Source organism: Eurypyga helias, unplaced genomic scaffold (genome assembly GCF_000690775.1).
Source record: "Eurypyga helias isolate BGI_N326 unplaced genomic scaffold, ASM69077v1 scaffold9192, whole genome shotgun sequence".
In the NCBI taxonomy this organism is placed as follows: Eukaryota; Metazoa; Chordata; class Aves; order Eurypygiformes; family Eurypygidae; genus Eurypyga; species Eurypyga helias.
In genome coordinates this window covers 29665-48621 of record NW_010236619.1, presented here as the reverse complement: position 1 = coordinate 48621, position 18957 = coordinate 29665, and the positions used below count along the sequence as shown (strand labels likewise).

At 51.0% G+C, this 18957-nt stretch overlaps 1 protein-coding gene across 1 annotated transcript in view; it reads right to left on the bottom strand.

The window, feature by feature from the left end:
- The window catches only part of PTPRF (protein tyrosine phosphatase, receptor type, F), a 76623-nt gene that overhangs the window by 33537 nt on the left and 24129 nt on the right, over nt 1-18957 (bottom strand). Inside the window, exons 9-16 of the mRNA XM_010147160.1 lie at nt 18137-18254; nt 15298-15876; nt 14574-14671; nt 8431-8684; nt 7648-7738; nt 4626-4838; nt 1429-1583; nt 584-595 (exon numbers count right to left, since the gene is read on the bottom strand). Of these exons, the coding sequence (XP_010145462.1) occupies nt 584-595; nt 1429-1583; nt 4626-4838; nt 7648-7738; nt 8431-8684; nt 14574-14671; nt 15298-15876; nt 18137-18254 (1520 nt within the window). The remainder of the gene's footprint in view (nt 1-583; nt 596-1428; nt 1584-4625; nt 4839-7647; nt 7739-8430; nt 8685-14573; nt 14672-15297; nt 15877-18136; nt 18255-18957) is intronic.

Sequence of the window (18957 nt, the reverse complement as noted above, 5' to 3'; positions counted from 1 at the left end):
ATGACACAGCATCACTGAGCACGCCGGGGTGCTGGAAGGGGACAGGAATGGCAGGTCTGACCACAATGGGTTGGAGCTGCTTCCTGGTGCTCCCCCCACACCAGACTCTGGGACAAAGCAAAGCTAAGCCAGGCTGGGCACAGCAGGCTTATGGGGCCCAAGTACAGAAATCCCCTCTGGAGCCATTTCTCTCCTTACAATTGCCTGGTATTCCCTCAAATCTTCCTCATTACAGACTGCAAGAAGGCCCCTGCATTCTTGACTGAAGTGACTGAGAAAACAAAGAAACCCCTAAACTGCTGGTGGTAGCAGGTTTTTTTTTTTTTTAATTATTTTTTAATTTAATTGCAAAAACAATCTGGAAAGTCTTTGTGTTGGAATTGTCTCCCTAAGAGCTGTGAGAGGCTGACAATTGCTAGGAGGCTGATACCTTTGAGGAAACAAAGTCTTTGTAAACTCCTAGGGCTGGCATGCCCCACGCTCCCAAAAACAAAGATACCCCTTAGTAGCTTCAGGCTTGATTTTTAAAAAGGGAAATAGACTTGAAATTTTAGCAAAACAAGAAGATAAAATGGATTCATACCTTTCTTGCTTACTAGATCCAGGGAAGAGCAGAAAGAGAAGAAAGGAGATGATCACTGACACAGAAAGGCACTGACTGCACATGCACAGCAGAGCTCCATTTAATCAAACAAAGCCAGCTCCCCTCCCTGAGTTATGGATACAGGAGGAGCAGAACCTGGAGCTGAGCTGAGGGAGAATGACCTACTGTAACTGAACAGGCTACACAAACACATGCAAACGCAACCCGTGGCTCCTTGGGAGGACTAACAGCCATGGCACACTACAGTTATAGCTCTAGCAGGACTGCTCTGCTACCCAGCAGCAGCTGGTTGCTTCAGCAGGCAGCACAGAGTGTGGATGGTCCTGATACGGTAGCCAGGACTGAGAGGTCTCAAGAAGAGAGTTCCTACTCTGATTTTTCAGCCTGTCACATCCAGGCCCTGTTCTCACCATCCATGTTCCTCAGTCAAAATTCACAGTTGTGGGGGCACCTGCCAGAGATCAAGCAGGCAATTTCCACAGAAAACCAGTACTAGAGAAGTCCCCGAGGCTGCACATCCAAGCTGTGAGACCAGAGAGCAGTCAGACTGGCTCTAGGGACAGTGTGTCCCACTGCTCAAGCATTTCCAGAATCCACAGCAGGTATGTCCTGGGGCTGATATTAATGACCTTCTGCACTCCAGCCCTTCTGCTCTCTTTATAAAGCAGCCTTCTGCTGTGCAGGAAGAGACCTTCCTCCTCCCCACAACGACCAAGGACTGTCTATCAGAGCACCCCATATCTGAAGGCTACAAGGAGGGACTTGAAAGTACCACCACCCGTAGTGCTCACGCCATAATTACTATGTCCTGGACTGGATCTCACCTTTTGAAGAGGAGTATAGCAATGACAATGATGATGATTAATATGACGGCCAGGACAGGTCCCATCACCCACAGCATCTCCGGTTCATCCTGCTGCTTTGCTGAAGCTACTTCCATCACAATCTCATCTGAGTAGGGGCTGGCTGCGTATCTCTTCTGAACAACACCCGCAGGAGAGGGAGAGAAAACAAAGCGTCTGTTATGCTAAAGCAACAGCTACCCCCTGAAATGCAGTGGCTAGCAGGCAATGGTCATGCTTCTCAAATCCCAGCAGCACACCACGGGATCCTCCCTCCCTCAGCATCAGTGGAGGTCACGCTGCGAAAACAGTCTCTTCTTGGTGTGAAACATTCCCAGTGCCAGCAACTTCCTGGCTAGCAGACCTGGCCTCGAGGTGCCAAACTGGAGCAGCCCAACTAAGAGCTACTTGCCAGCCCTGGATTCTCTCTGAGCCAAATCACGAGCTTTTGAATCCCGACCAACCGCACAGTGGGACTGGCTGATGATTCCTAAGTGGTTTATAATACCTGCTGTGCTGATATCAACACATCTCTCCAGGACAGGGCTATATTAGGAAAACCCTCGCTGGGCTAGGTGGTTTTCTTAAAGGAATGAAACGACGGGAACATTTTCTACTCAATGTCTCAGCCCTGATAAACAGACCTTGGAAAGGGGCTCATGCTTACAGGCTCCTTTCCAGAGACTTCTGCAATCTGGTAGCCCATTGGTTTATAACCCAAAGGGACAGCTTCTACCCCAGCAGCAAGACGGCATTAGCAGCACCCCTTTTTTAAAAATGACACTGCACCTGGCTGGTTCTGCTGCTGTTGCTAAGGCTTATGGAACTGTGCTGTCCCTTCCCAGCTCAGCCTCGCTGGGTCAGAAGGGTTAAATACTGCAAAGAGAAATCCTTTCCCCCTATTAGAGAGGGCCAGAGCTCTCTCAGTTCAGTGCCTGTGGCTTATGAGCAGCACCTGCTGCCTGGCATTTGGAGCCAGGAACGCTCTGCTCCTGCCACAGAAAGTTTTGGGCAGAGAAGAGGTGCCTGTGGATCTATAAATCGCCTGCTTTAAGGTCGAAGTTTAAACACACACTTCATGTCTGCATGCATGTGAGGAGAAGAAAGGGAAAAATCAAGCGTGCTGGTGTCACACAAATGCACATCTTGATCTCCTCTCACAGGTGCCCTTGATCCCAGCCAGCCTGGTTTCAAACATGCGTGGAGTACAGAAAATGCTCTTATCTGTGACATCCTTCTAGCAGCACGCGCAGGTGCAGCATCCTGGCTGCTCTCCTCGGATTTATCAGCAGTCAGAGATGCCTCTGGCTGGAGGGGGAGCGTGGGGGTTGCTCACTGCTTTGTCCATGAACCCCTCCAGCCCTGTGAGACCATGTTTCAATGAGCCTGAAGCAGCTGTTGGCTCCTGGTTCAGCTTGGTTCTGCACAGGATCACTCCAACCCATCGGCCTGTCCCTACACCTTGTCATCCAGTTCAAACAGGGCAGGGATTCGGCAGCAGCTCTGAGCATGGCAGAGACAAGATGCTACTTTGGTGGTGAGAGGATGGGGCAGAAGGCCTGGGGTTCCTCTTCGTATGGGCATCTACTATGAGGAAGGCACGAAGGCTTTGCCTGTGGCTCCCCAGAAAGGCCAAGCTGCATTAGGCAGGGAGGGGAGATGCAAGCTGATCCGTGCAGCGAGGTAACACGTGTGTCCATCTCCCAAGCTCTGGGCAAGGGGCTAAGATTCCTGTTTTTGCAGATACACTTTGCAGATGCCTCCTTCCAAGAGAAGACAGGAGCACAAGAGATCAGAAGGACTGTTATCTCAGTGGCATTTCCAAAGGCAGACTGCAAGGGGCAGGTGCTCCTGCTCTCAGAGATGGTGTTTCAACCACAATCCCCTTTCTCTTTGAGGAATAGTGATGTTACGCTCGCCTGCTGACACCAGAGACACAGCAAGTGATACAAAAGGAGCTGAGTGGGGGAGACAGTGCACAGCCCTGGATGGAGTGCCGCATGCTTCGAATGAAAATGGGTGTGACGCAGTGGGGGATGCAGAAGGGTGGGCTCTAGGAACAGGGTGTAGTAACTCTGCTGGCTGGTGGCTCTCTGGAGGGTTGTGGCATATCCGTGCAAGGGGGTAGATGATGATAGTCTGGGATCAACTAGTTAAGGTCATCTCTTCTTGACAGGGATTGCCAGGATTGCACATCCTGAGGCCTCTGCCTTACCTTGCAGTTAATCTGTGACTCTCCTTCCCTCACCAGTGTGCACATCTTGCCACAAGAACACGTGAATTACTAGATGAGTAATGAAGAACTTGACCAGCTCTAATGACCCATTACAAGCAACCAAGGCTGAGGAAGGAAGCCACAGCTTGGAAGCTGACCAAAGGATTCGGTGCATCTCTATCACTTCCATTATGTACACACTGGCCGCTGCTGCTGCCGCCACCACTCCTGCCCTCTGTGTTTACAGCTGGACACTGATGCACAGGTCTTGCCGTGCTGCTCGCTGCTTACTGCATCAGCTGCTCCCTTCCCCATCACGCGCCCAGGCCCCGTGTGCGTGGCCAAGCACTGCCGACCAAGGCACGGCCCATTCGCCTCCAGCAAGGAGAGGCACAGGAGCAAGAGTCCCTACGCAGCAGGCACGTGCACAGCTTTGCCCTGACAACCCACTGCGATGGGAGGTAGGTTTGTTTGCTTCTCCAGGCATATCTGGAGATGAGATGCTGGCCAGAGGGGCCTGTGAAGGCAGGTTGGCAGGGGGAGCATCCTGTTCACAGCGGAGCCTCAGCAGCCATCGCGCAGGGTAGGATTTCAAGGGGCTGTTCTCCACAGTCACTTGAATGAAAGCACAATGTGAGGTTATTCCAACCCAACCTTGTGTTAAGCTCTGCTCTGGACACAGCCCAGCAAGCCACAACCCACCTTGTGTAGAACGCCTGTTCTGACCCTGCCCTCCGCTCTCATCTGTTATGCCAAACAGACGTGCCATTTCCCTCCAAGAACACCATCTATCAAGTGAACTCCCACGGCTGCCTGAGCGTGCCGAGACCAGCTATGCAGCCTCGCTCTCCTCCCTTCAGAGCCACCTCCATCATCCTGGCTCACAGCAACTGTTCACCCTCCCTGCGCTGAGCCCACCTCGTCTCTGCCCGGACAGACTGGGCCCCCCGCAGAAAGTCCTTACCGTGTCCCCATCCTCCAGTGAGGCCAGCACGAAGCAGCGATAGCTCAGGTCTTGAGACAGGGGCTTGTTGTAGAAACCTTTGTAGTTCTTCTCGTCCCCCAGCGTGAAGGTCTCGGGCAGCACATCCACTTGAGCAGCAATGTAGGGCTTGAGCCTGTCTGCTTGGCGTCGCTGGCGCCGGCTCTGACTCCCCTGGCTTATGGCCTCCAGCAGCTGGGGACAAACAAGGCACATCACTACTGCCTCCCTGAGCGTGACACCACCTCACGCTGTTCCCTTACCAGCGGTGGGACTCCGCAGGGTTGGAAGGGAAGGGAGGAGACGACGTGGCATTCAATTTGGACGTGGTGGTGCAAAGAAACCAGAGGGATGTGTTATCTGTTTAGGCACTGCTGGGACACCCGTCTGCAGGCCCTCACTGTGAGCACCTCTGCCAGGAGCTCAGCCTTGGGAAAGTCCTGAGCCCTGGGTTGCTGACAGGGCGAATGTTAGGGCTGGGACAGCCTGGCTGCACCCGTCAGCCCGAGTGAATGCATCCCAATGGGCTGTGAGGGAACCGGGCCACGTTCTGTGGCCCAAATACTGGTACGGACAGCAACTCACGCTCTCTACGGACATTGGATGTGAATTACAGCTGATGCTGATGTACAGGGAAAAAGTGACACTTGCTGTGTCTTTCTCTCCTGTCAGTGCTTCGATATTTCACCTGCTGCTGGGTTGCAGGCAGAGCTTTGTGTAAATCACACAGAATGATAACAGATTTCATGGGATGTTCAGAGTAAAAATGGCAAATTTCATAGTCAGCCACAAATTCATGAAAAAGGATATAAACACACAAAAATTCAATTACACTGCTAAGAAAGACTCTCAGATGTTTAAAGATGTTTTTCTAATGAATAAAAACGAATATCAGGCTTGGAACAGAAATTCTAATTTAAAATGAAGAAGGAGGCATGAAATACATTTCACACACGAATGTATCAGTGCAGCGTTGTCAGGGCAGACAGGGAACCGCGCGGGGCTGAGGACAGTGATGTGCACACAAAGCCACGCTGCTGAGCACAGCTCACTCCCTCTGAGGAGGAAAAGCTGGGTAAGGCACCCCTGCTCTTTCCCGCTCATAGTCCATCCTTGCCCTGTTATGAATACTCATGTGGGAGCAATTTAGGAAAGCTATAGCTTGTCACTGCAATATCACAGACAGACACAAAAGAGACAGAGAAATCACAGTTTCACAAATATCCTTGTAACCACAGGGGGAAAGGCAGAAAGGTAGTCTTTGGACGGCGGAGTTTGCGTCTTACGCACATCGCTTGTGCCTTGGCTGAAATTACGGCTGAGCTTTTTGGGGCAGAAAGCACAGCTGTATGTGTACGAAACCTTAGGGGTCCAGGTGTGGTTGAGGTTGCTGGATGTTACAGCCACCTATATGCGTAACACACACCCCAAAAAGCTGCAGCAGAAGAAATGCTAGGCTTGCAAAAGTTCAGATCCTGAAGAATTAGAAAATTAATACTGCCTGTGCAAAATTAATTCAGCTGTCTTACGTAAGCGCATTGTGTTCCAATCCTTGGCTGCACAGTCACATACTGTCTTTTCTGTAACACCCCTGCTCTGTTCAATACACAGGACAGACAGTGCTTAATCAAAGAGCCGCTATTCCGTATTTTGTTTTCTTCTTTGCATTATGCAGCCCGAGGCCTTGTTTATTGCTTACTATTCAAATCCATCTCTGAAGACAAAATTAATAATTTCCTCGTGGGCTTTTCTATGGTGCTGATCACTATAATATTACAAGTGCTTCACAAGCATTAACGATCTTATCTTCCAAACATCTGTATGAGGTGAGATGAAAGCGATTATCCTAATTTTACAGATGGAGAACAGAGAGGCATGGACATTAATGCAAAAAATTGTCCACTAATTCTGAATGTCAAATTGAAAAGACACCGGCTTGTTTTGTTTTTAAAGAAAACTTAGTATTTTTTTAAAGCACTAACTGTATCCAGCAGAGCTCCTATTGAATTTCCCTGCAGCTGGGGATGCTTAGGCTTTGCAAATGAGGCTCCAGGATCTCAAACTGAGCACTCCAAAAAACCAGAACATGCAAGACAGTGGCTGCTAATGAAAATTTTGTTTTAAATCATTTGAGTGGGTGAAACAGAGAAGAAACCAGTTCTCTTGATAGTTTTCAACCACCTGAAGCTCAAAACCAAACCATCCTTTCCCATCTAGTCGTCTATTTTTGTGACATTTTCCAACTTCTGCAATGAAACGATGCAGGAGAACTACGGATGATGGTTCTCCATCACACAATTGTGCTTCATGTGCAGAAACAAATCCACCCATATGTGGCGTAAGCTGGCACCCCATGGAAAAGACAGTGCAATCACATAATTAAAGATTAATGATAAGCAGTGGCTGACTTACAGCTTCTAACACTTTTTAATTTCTGAGTGCTTCAAGCTCGCAACTTTTTTCTCTTAATGGGCCCTTCTGTGTGTGGTTTCTCAGAATTCCTCTTCATTACTTTGGGGGTGGTGGTGTGTGTGCGGACAAAAGAGCCCCCAGACCCCTTGTGTGGGACTCTTCTGACGCCCACACATGTACTGCACTACGGTGTTGGAGGGCTCCTGCACAGAATAAGCTGCATCTTGGGGTGAATGGGCTGGTGAATGCTGAAAGTCCTTAACAAGCACAACTGAAGGGACCTCTGCAAATTTTGTTAGATACTAGAGTAAACTCTTCACCCAAACTGCCACAGGAGCTGTCCTGGGCAGAGCTCTGAGACACTGAAGTGTGGTCTCCCAGTGGGGCACGTCCTGGGAAGTGGCTCCGGCCCCTTCCACCCACTGTGCCCAGCCAAGAAAAGCTGAGTGGGCAACGCACATCTCACAGCCCCCCATCCCTGATGGGGATGCCCCGGTGTTGCTGCGCCCATGCTTTAGCCAGAAGGCCTGGGCAAAGCGTGCTGGGCCACCTGGGAGCCACTTCTATGACAGCAGCTGCTACAGACTCCTACCTGGTCCAGCTCCATCTCGTCAGGCGTCCGCCACCGAGCGGTAGGGCTGCTGGTGCTCTGATCCGCTGGCACAACCACAATGTAGTACCACCTGGGAAGGAAGGGAAGCGTAAGCACTGGGCCCTAAGTCATCTCTCTAGCAGGTCACTGAATAAGACGTGCCATATGCCTCCCACGGATGACCTGCTCCTCTCCCTGCCCTCTGAGCAGCAGAAGGGTTCAGTAAGGAAGGGACCGGTTTTCCAGCTGCACCAGAGAATATTCCTGTTAGTGCTCATTAGGTTAATGAAGATCTACAGACTGTGCTCCAGAGGGTGGTGGAGGAGCTGTGAGAAGGACATTTATATAATCGGATTGCAGAAAGAACCCTGGGGGAATAGTGCTTCTGCACAAGGATACCACAGTAACGAATAAGACTTCCACAAACTTGCTTTTTTAATCTCCTTGAGGCTTTAGGCATTATTTATTTAAAGGATATTATACAGTGGCAGAGAAAGTCCCTCCTGATCCTCAGCTGTGATTTTGCTGGTAGCATCTGGAGCAAACCCACTAGGGTGAGGGCAAACTGTCAGAGAATTGTCTTAATTTTATCGCACGTAAATATTTGCTCAGAAAGAGCCAGCAGCGAGATCACATGTTACAGGTAAATGCCTGTACAGCTTAAAGGCTCTGTACCACAGCGTGCTCAGAAATTCACTCCCAGGTTACAAAATCCAAAGATTGGCAGAGGTCTGTCCTGCCTTATTCCCCGTCTCTAGCCTCCCACCCAGGCATGGCACCTACCTAACCGGCACAGTGGTCTGCACTTTGGGAAGTGTGAGTGTGAATTTTCCTTCCTGTATGTACTTGTTTGTGGCGATGGGTTTGCTTTGCAAGACGTCCGGAGCGGTGCGGATTGAGACAAGGTGCTGGAGCCCCCCAGCACTGCTCCCACGGTTCATTAGCACAAAGGAATAGTCCGTGTCAGGCTGGAGGTCACTTATGAGTTTCTTCATCGAGTGGCCATCCACCTCCACACTCTGGCTATTGTACAGAATCTGAAACGGGAAAAAGACACGCTCATTCAGCCGACAGATGCTGATGAAAACACACTCAAAATAGCAGCGTTAGAGACGACAATTTGGCTCTGGGCCCTCCCTCAGGTGGTTCAGCCACTGTGTGCTTTGTAAACAGCCATAAATCTTCCGTTAAAGAAGACCAACCCCCCAGCAGAGGGTCAAACTGTGCTCCCTGCGCCTCACAGTGACGGAGCAGAGAGGGTCAAAGCCCGGGCGGCCGGTGCCAGCGGTGAGGCTGGTGGTGGCACACGTGCTGCGTTTCAGGGCCAGCTGGGGGGAGGAATCCAGATGGCCATGCCTTGCCCTTCCGTGGAGATGAATGGGTCCTTCATCTCCAAAGACACAAAGAAAAGGACTTTCTTTCTTGTCTCTCGAGGCTACAACACACAATACGTTTTTGGTGTAAAATCCCGTCTGCTTTAAATTGGTGTCACTCCAGCATCGACCAGCTGATGCCGGATGGAACGGTTAATGCAGAGCAACCCCCTCCCAGCAAGGTGACCAGGGTGGGGGTGGGGGGTTACACGCCTCACCAATGATCTGACAAATTGGTACCCGAAACAGCAGCTCTGCAGGTGTGACACCCCGTTGCCATGACAACAGATGCTGGTGCAGCGCCAGCCATGGGCAGGAGATCAGCGCTGCTCTTCTTGCCGCGCTTGCCGCGAGGGGCTGCTGGGCAGGGCAGGGCTGCTGGGGGCCCAAGGCAGCCCCCACGCACAGCTTCCTCCCTTGGGCTGCTAGCTCCTCAGCTAATGACATTTTCTCAGTGCCCTGTTGCAGATACGCAGGCTCTCCATCCCCCCGACGCATGGGCACTGCTGTACCAGCCGCACCAAACTGCCCGTCTGCCCAGGGAACCTTGATCCTGGTCTTTTTGGAACAAGCCCTGTACCCTGAAACCCTGGTGCTGCCTCTGCAAAGCCAGAAACTCAAACAGTACCCGGAGACAGAGACAAATGGGGTGTGGAGAACCAGAGAGATCAGAGGTTGTGCCCCGGCTGTGACAAACCAGCACGTTTCCTTCCACTGGGTGACTGTCCAGTGTGGCAGGGAACGCTGGATTCCTGATAGCGGTGCAGAGACACAGCATGTGGAAAACTGGCAATGGCAGAGCTGGAGCATGGTCAGCCACGGCAGCTATTGCGTGCCACAGGCAGAGACCACACAGTAAAAAGTGCTCTTTCCAACAGCGGCCTTGAGAGAGAGGACAGCTCCATGGAAGAAAAATTACTTGAAGTAAAACGGATTTTTCACCAGCTGAGCCCGTCGACTGGGCTGACGCAGGCAGCAAGGGAGGGACCAAACTTTCCTTCCAAGTCACCTTTTTAGCAGGTGGCAGAAATCTGCAGAAAGCTGCCAGCTCCCTGGGACAAGGGCAGCTGATCAGCACTGCTCTCACAATTAGTGCTGGAGCTGGGAGGAGGAGGAGGGAGGCCCTGGAAAGAGATCTGAAGGACAGCGGAGCCCCAGCTTTTTTGCCGCTGAGAAGAGACTCTCAGCAGGTAACAGAGCAGCAGTGAGGAGCCAGCAGTGGAGGAGAGATGCAATCAATCTCATTTGTTGACGCGTTTCACTCATCAGGGACGAACTGCAAAAATAAGTATCAAGTACTAAAATAACAGAGGTTTGCAGGGACAAAGCTCCTGCTTGCTGTCCCATGTGCAGGAAAGGATGTCAAAGGTAGGACGGCTGGTGGGAGTTGTTCTCTGCTGTGACTCCTCTGAAGATATTTTCTCCTTGGCTTTAATCCCTTTCTCCAAAGATACGTACATCAGATGGGTGCTAAAGTGAGCAAAACCCTCCTGGAGAAGGCTCTGGGGAGACCTTATAGCACCTTCCAGTACCTGAAGGGGATGACAAGGAAGCTGGGGGGGACTTTTTACAAGGGCCTGTAGTGATGGGACAAGGGGTAATGGGTTTAAATTTAGTTGGCAGGTTTCACCCTGCCCTGGCACAGAAGTAGGCATGACAAAGACAGGAGTGCTAGACTTTGAGCCATCTTGGCAGCTTTGCTGTCTGTGCCAGCACCACTCCTTGCAATGATACTGGACCTAGTACAGGTCCAGACAGTCCAGCTGAGAGCAAGTCAAGTTGTCCTGGGGGAGCAGCGGGACCTCACTTCATGTGGTCCAACTCAGACTTGACCAAACCCAAGCTTCCAACACTGAGCTACACTGGAAGGATGCAAAGTCCCCCAACAGTTCTGTTGCCTCTTGGATGAGATTCTCGTTTTGAATTCTTCCCTCATAAAGGTATCACCAACTGCTGCTGCATGTGCTCTAGGGAAAACACTCGCCCACCAACTGCCTGCACATGAGGCATCTGCTGGGGACATGGCTGGTCTTCTGGAGCAAGAGGAGGCAGAAGAGATTGTCAGGCATTTCGGTTCTAAGATTCCCTGCTTGCTCTGTACTGGAACTGGCCAGGACAGTCTCTGATTCAGTCCTGATACCAGATGATGACTTCTTACTGCCATGCACAGAAGTTTGTGTCCAAAGACAGTCAAACTGGCATTTGCAATGCTTTCCTGAAGCATTCTCCGCTGTCCCCCCTTTTCACAGTTGCTGTAGCAGTTCTGTGTTCCTTTACCTGCCGTAACACATTGTCTTCTCAAATGTTATGCACCATTAGTTAAGGCCTCTACCCAAACCTTACAATAACGTAAGGGCTCAGACACAGTCCTCCGTGTGCAGCTGAAGATGCCCGGGAGCTCGAGCGGGAATGCTATTTAGAGGTTGCGTCATGGCCCACTGGTAACTACTTAAGTCAGCAGCAAATTTGGCCCAAGGGCTCTGAACTGCCAAACGCTGCTGACTAGCCCATGGATTGCTGAAAAATGTCATTTGTGCTGCTCTCACCCACAAGAGACAATTTGCAAAGCTAGGTGGGTCCAAATGTCACTGCTGAAGGTCTGCTGCTTGATTTCAAGGCAGTAAAGAGCGTATTGAACTGAAAGATGAAAAGACACACAGTGTGTGACACTGGAAAAGATAATGACTCGACGGAGAAGTAGACGAGGTTGTCTTTTTTTGTGGGCAGGAGTAATTACTACATTCCATGGGACACACTGTGAGAAAGCACTGCCCAGTGTTCTCAGGGTTCATTTCTGAACCTGTATTATAGTAATTGCCAAAAGGTGCTGTTACTTCTCCCTATTTGTAGAATACCTTGTGATGCTGCCTTTAACCAATATATCCTCTGTCCTGCTCTTAAGTTGAAGAATGTGTCTCAGGAAAGTGCAGTTTCTCCAAGCAGAAGGTTGTATCTATCTTGCACTTCCCATGAAAGCTCCGGAACATCTTTCTGCAAATATACTGGGATAGAAAAGCCTCTGCTCCACCACAACTGCTGGGCAACATTTTACAAGGAATTTATCTCCCGGACCAGAAGCAGCTGTGAAAATTCCCTAAGGAGAACTCAAACCCTCATTATTGATTTGGTAGCAATGAAAATTCCTAAGGTCTCAGTTCATCCCCTATTAAAAAAAAACTCACCAATCCTGCCTGTGCCTCACTATTCATTGTCAGAACAATATCTACTTTAATTAAATCTGTTAAAGTAGAATATGACACCCTTTGGGACATAGATTTGGCATGAGACTGTTTATCAAGTGTAGATAATACTAATTGTTCCCATGGAGATTTATCTGCTATGCTAGTTACAGTATTAGGCTCTGGCCTCAGCATCTCATGTGCCTGAATTAGAGGAGAGAGGTGAGCCTTGTTTATAAAAACACAACGTCCTGAAGGTTATGGATTTCTTTTGAGTGGCACAACCAAGGACCTGGGGCTGACCCTCTTAGCTCCTGGCCTTGACTCACGTGTGTCTGCAAGTCTGGAAATATTAACAGAAAGGCAACACAATTAGAGAAATACCCTTGTAACACTCTCGTTTGCATGACTGCTCTTCATTTAGCAAGTGGCTAATGCCATCTGCTCCGGTGTCGTCTGAGGGTTAACCCACAGCAGGGGCAGACCCTGAGTCACTGTCTGTGTAAGCAATCGCAGCTACGAGGCTGAGAGGAGGCATCAGCATTACGTCCTTGGCTCCTGGCTACTCCGAACCACCCCGCCATCCTTACGTGGTAGTAATGCTCCAAAGGTCACACTGTCCCTTTCTCGCACTGCGCTGTCAGACAGAGACGTGGGCTTTGTGCCACAAGAATAAGGCAAGATGAACCAGACTGGTGCTTCAGCAAAGTAACAGGGCTCCGTGAACTTCCTTGCGGCCAGTTATCTGAACACTGATCCTAATGCACCCTACATCTGGGAAAGCTTTAAATACCACGAGGTCTTCACAAAAGCCTTGTCTGCTTCACTAAACTCTGCATGTTAACAAGTGCCTGTTATTGATCATGGTAATTCAGCTTCAGGATTTAAACAAGCAGAGTTATTAACAAGGAAGAGGAGGTGATCGCACACTTTGATGTGGATGCAGTTCAAGACCTTCCCCTCACTCCCCTGCTCAGGGATCCCCCAACTCGTGCAGGCCTTGCATTTGCTCTTCAGGCACGGCGCGGCAGGGTGTGTGTGCAAGGAGAAAGGGAAGTCGTGCTGCTCCCACCCCTGGCCACCTCTGCAGAGGCAGCAGACAGCTGCTGAGCCTGAGTCGAAGATTATCCCTGGCGATGTGACACGTGGGTCTTGTTTCTCAAGGGAGAGAAGCTGTACTGAGATCTGCAGGAATTTCTACCACACTCTAGTCTTTTACCCACATCACTGATCTGCACCAGGGGATGGACAAGAGCAGGAAGACATCAGGTCATCAGTGTTGTCTGCAGCCCGGTGGATGACCCTACATCCAGAACTGTGCTGGAGAAAAGAGAGAGCAGCCATTCCTGCAGAGTTCCCCCTGCACTGACACCTCTTGTGCTGCTCACACCTGTAACACCTTCTGGAAGGGTGATGCTGCTTCTGTCCTTCACTCCCTGAGATTGTGCATCTGGCCTGATGCTCTGAAGTAACTCAAAGGCAGTCCAGATGTTTCAGACAGGACGTGTTGCAGAAGGAGTCATTCTTAATTTGATTCAGTGGCTGGTTTTCAGAGCACTTTGTCCTGGTGATCTCTTGCGACTAAATCACATTTCTAACTTTTCACACTTCAACTCCGAGTCAGGCATCAGGACAAGCTTGTGCAACCCCTGCCAGCGTGACCGGCAGGCCCCAGCCGAGTGATACCAGGTAACGAGGTAGTTGAGAAAGCTGATGGGGGGGTGAAGCACTGATTGGGACTGCGTGAACAACCACTGCTCATGGGAAAAGCACCAGTGATTTGGAGTGCCTGACCAGTTTCCATTTCCCTTCAAAAAGGCAAGTAATTCAGGGGCACTATCAAGGGAGGAGTGGGTACTCAGTCAAAGCTGCTATGGTCTGGATGGGTTTCTAGCTGGATGATGAGAGCCAGAAACATGTATTATTATCTCGGAGACATGCCCGCTCTCTGCCTCTGCCCAGCGCATGCCTTCACTGCTTGGCATTTCCTCTTGGTGGGCTTCAGCCAACTCTTTGCACTCCTGTTTTGTTACCATGAGCCAAGTGCTTACTGCCTATTCCACAACTGATCCAACCAGAAAGAAATCAACAAAACTACAACACCTTCTGGACTAAGAAGAGGCAGAGGAGGGAAGGCAAGAAGCAGTGTGCTCTACTGTGTGCCACAGCTCATGAGCGGGTGCTCAAAAGCAAGAGCGGCTACCTAACCTGGGCCTGGCGATCTGATCTCCACAAGACCCCAGGCCAGTGAGCAATGCCCTGCTCATCTTATCTGATGGCCTGAAAACATCATCTGGCAGGTCAAGATGCTGCGTTTCACTGCCCTGCTCACTGCCACAGGCAGAACTCCTTGTCCTCTGCATCCCACCCTTACCTTAAAAGGCACTGCAGATTTATAGGAGTCAGGCACTTCCCAGCTCAGCAACACAGACGTTTTCATGACGGCATTGACGCGGAAGTTCTTAGCAAACACTGAAATGAAAAACAAGATATTTGAGCACTGTAAGGCCAAGTCAGGAGGGAGCCAGGCAGCAGCTTGGCTCCAGCTTCTCTTTGTCTAACTCAGCAGCAGAGGTCAGAGAGTTCAGCTTCAGCAGAGAAGTGAGATGAGGAGAAAAGAGCAGCAGGCTTTTACCAAGTCTCCAGTCTCCAGCGGAGTTTCGCTTTTTGACTAGACTTTCCAGCATCACAGAAAGGAAGTTGTAGGCTGAACTGTAGCCTTCCCCTCTCCCCCTTCCACTCACACCCTCCTGGCCCTTTGCCATGATCAAAGAACAGTGTTGCTCGGGTACTGGATCTGCAGACGATCCTACCCAGCCGTCTGCTCCAGTTCAAGCAAGAGCCTTTCATGTACAAATAAAACAGCAAAGTGTGCCCACGAAGTGACAAAGGCAATTAAGCTACTACCAACGCCCCTCTCCCCCCACACGGCAACTTTAAGGAAACCTCTGTTGAGCCTCCCCTCGCTGAAGCAGGGAGTCACACAGTACCTGATCTCATTAGTCAGAGCAAAGGGGAGTGCAGCCTCATGAACCGAAGCAAAGGTCCCTGTCCTGGAGGCAGAGCTTGCTGTTAGGGCTCGTTAGAGGGACACTTACCTTGCTCAACAGGCATGGTCCGGGACTGGATGCTGGGGCTGAGCGGCCCAACCCCCTTATTGGTGCGGGCCCTCACTTTGATGTCGTAAGTGGTATCGGGCTTCAAATTCGTCAGAGTAATACTTGTGTCCTTGGTGATGTTAAACAGGTCCTGCTGGCTATTTATATCCCTGTATACCACTGTGTAGTTGACGATCTTGCCATTTCTTTCTGCCAAGACTGGGGGGTCCCAGGCAACTTCTGTGGTGGAAGTGGTGAGACCCACCACACGCAGGTTCTGTGGGAAGCCACTTGGCACGTCTTCCGCAGTAGTGATCTCCTTCTCAAACTCCTCTCCTGGGCCAGCTCTGTTCTTGGCAGACAGCTTGAAGAGGTACGTGGCCCCCTTGTGCAGGTTGGTCACAGTGTAGTGATGGTCTCTCTTCCCGAAGTCTATCGTGTTCATCTTTTCCTCATCAAGACGTCTGTACTGCAGCCGGTAACCCAGCAGCTCCCCTACCATCTCCTTGGGTGGGTGCCACTGGATGAGGGCTGTGTTCATGGCTGTCGTGCTAATCATCATGGTGGGCTTCCCCGGGACTGCAACATAAACACACAATGACCATCTATAGCCTGGGAGGAGGGGAAGGAAGGACCGCTTCTGTGCCACTCAGTCCGTGAGGATTGAGGAAAGTGGGAAAGTTCAGGGTGAAGAGGACGACAGACAATTCACATGGATAGAGGCAGACTGACCCTAATCCGGTGGTGAGGGAAGCTGGAGCCAGCCAGCTTTTGGCTGCCATTCTCCCACGTGCTGCCATCTAAACAGGCAATAAACAGCCGTATCCAGCCCCCAAATTCATCCCCTTTTACAGGAAAGGTTTAAGGTACCTCAGAGAGCATCATATTTATCTCAGAGAAGATCTGAATCCTGTCCTCCCAATCAGTGGTCTTCAGACACTCCAGCTAGCGCACAGCACCAGCCCACGCTGGCCCCGGTGCACCGGACCACCACAGACACACGGCAGCCCGAGTCCAGCACCCTCCTCTGTCTGGAGGCAGACACATTTCATCCTGAAACCTTGCAGTTCTACCATCTGCAGAGGCAGCGAGCAGAGCTGGGTGGGCTGTTTGCCATCAGAATACATTTTGGTTTAGCTGATGAGCAGATTCGTGATGTCAGTGTCGATGTGAGAGGTGAACACAAGCGTTCCACAGGATTTTTGCTTATGCTGCACAAGTCAAGGGGTGTTGCCGTCACTCGTTAGGAACTGATGGCTTTAAATTGATGGTTTAATACCTTGATCTCCTTCAGTTAAAAAAATGATGCGTCTTCACATCAGCTCAGATTTGTAAACAAATCAACTGATAGGGAAGATACTCAGAATCAAAGGGATGGGGCCATTGATACGAAAACAAAAGTGGGATTGTAGCCAAACCCAGTTAAATATTCTTGCGCAGTTTTGAAATGTGTGAGCCCACAGATGAGCACAAGGGAAAAACGTATTTGACAGAAATATGCCCGGATTTTGCCATCAGAGGGCGATACCAACACTCCCCTTTGAGGTCAAGCCTGCAGAGAAGCCTGTACAAAGGCAGCTCTGGGGGTGGCTGTGTAGGAATTTAAGACATACAATTATGTTTCCACCGCCAGTGCCATCCTCCTTGCACTCATAATACAATGTCTAACAGCAGCTAGTATTAAGGGACACATTATTTTCAAAGCTGATTCTGAATATTAACTTTAAATGTGCATCATAACGTAGGAAGACCCACTGCGGTTTGCAGTGCAACACTGGGATGTTTAGGAAGCTTTTCCTGTTTATAGGACAGCTGTAACAATTTGATGAACAGAGCATACATCATGGCGAGGCACAAGGGAGACAGCATTTGAGATCGTGACAGTGGAAACTACCTCTGGAGCTCCCTGTATGCAGCGCAGAGGAGATGGCAAGCTGTTCCTTGTTTAAAAGCACCAGGAACAAACGCTCTCAGTTTGCACACGCTGCATTCCCATAATAACGGGTGGTAAATACCATTCCTGTGGCTGGTGTGAGGAAGCAGCAGGATTATCGGTTGTAGGACAGGTCTAGTGAGTGGAAATCCAGGACATGACAGTGTCAACTAGCTGGTGCCACCGCCAAAGGCAAGCTTGACCGCATCCAGAGGAAAGCACCCGATGAACTCCCGGGTGCCCCTGCTCCAGGCCGAGGCTCCTGTGTTGCACTAGGCACAGGGTACAAGTCTCTACTGAGATAGTAGAACCGAACTGGCTGGGATCACCAGGACCTAGAAGCTGTGTCCGCAGCACTCCTATGGCAGGATTTGTTGCATTCCAGATTTTGCCGTGGCTCTAGGAGCAGCCGGGCTCATCTCTGTAAGCCTGGGGAGGCAGCAGCAGCAATGGCCAGGGGGGAGCTGAGAAGCACCTCTGAGGAGCCCTCTATGCCAGGGCCCATCCCAAGCGGCACTGCAGTCACCGCAGGAAGCAAGAACTGGCACTCGCCTACGGGAACAGCATGAGGACAGGCCATGGCTCCAAAGCAGAGGGAGGGCCTGGGCTTTCAGGCTTCCTCTTCCCAGGTCTCTGGACTACGCCGGTGAGCTCAGACCCATGAGTTTCACTGCTCTCTCACAGGCCCCGGCAGTATCTGTCCATCTGTTTGCTGCACTTTGCTCAGGCGATCCAGTGGCAGAGCCTGTAAGTAAGGGCTGGAGATCACAAGAGTCTGTACCTCTGCAGCGTCTCCAGCCCTCTCGCTTCTTCCTGTACAGGTGCCTTGGCCATACTCCCCATTCACCTCTTGGGAGGTTTTACCACCGCCCCTCTGAGGCTGTGGTATCTGCTCCCCACACTCACCTGCCCCTGTGGTGGTGATGACTTTGGGCTTGCTGCGGGCACCATCTCCTTTGGTGGTGTAGGCAGCAACTGTGACGGAGTAGGTGGTTTCCGGCAGCAGGCCTCCAATGACCGTCTCCTGGGACAGCATCCGTGAGGTGGAGAAGAGGCAAACGAGAAGAGCAAATACTTGTTACTGGAGTGAGCAAAAGGAGGGCACTGGGGTCAGCGTCTCCAACAGCAACGCACCGACACACTTGCTGGCTCACACTCAGACTGCATCCCAGCACACACGTCTTGCACAGAGCCAGCAAACAACAATCGCTGCCACTCCAACACTCACCTGCCGGATTTCACCCCCTGCCTCTAACACTTGGCTGCTCCAGAGACCCACCAGCAACCTGTACCAGCGGCTATATGCTCCCACGGCCTCTGCCAAGAGGGAGATCTGCTCCACAGATGGTCCCGCGTGAAGCCAGAGCCACGTGCCACAGCAAGCCCGAGAGCAAGAGGACCGTGGAGCTGTGAACCAGAGCAAAAGCCAATTCAGCTTGCTGCGGAAACCTCTTGGGGGCTAATTTGGGGATTTTTAAAGTCATGTCTTGCAGCAGAGCTGCAAGAAACACAGAGAGGTAGTGCAGGTAGCAGCATGGCCACGGCAGGTGGGGGGCCCTGGGCCAGGAGAACCTGCAGCACGGTGTTCACCCTCCCGGCCATGTACAGGATGTAAGGATGTAAGGGGTCAGTGCCAGGCGTTGGCCAGACCTGGAGGGAAAAACCTGCGCCGTGGGAGGTCTGGGAGGAGGGCGGACTGGCAGGGTGCTAGCACCCTACCATGCTTT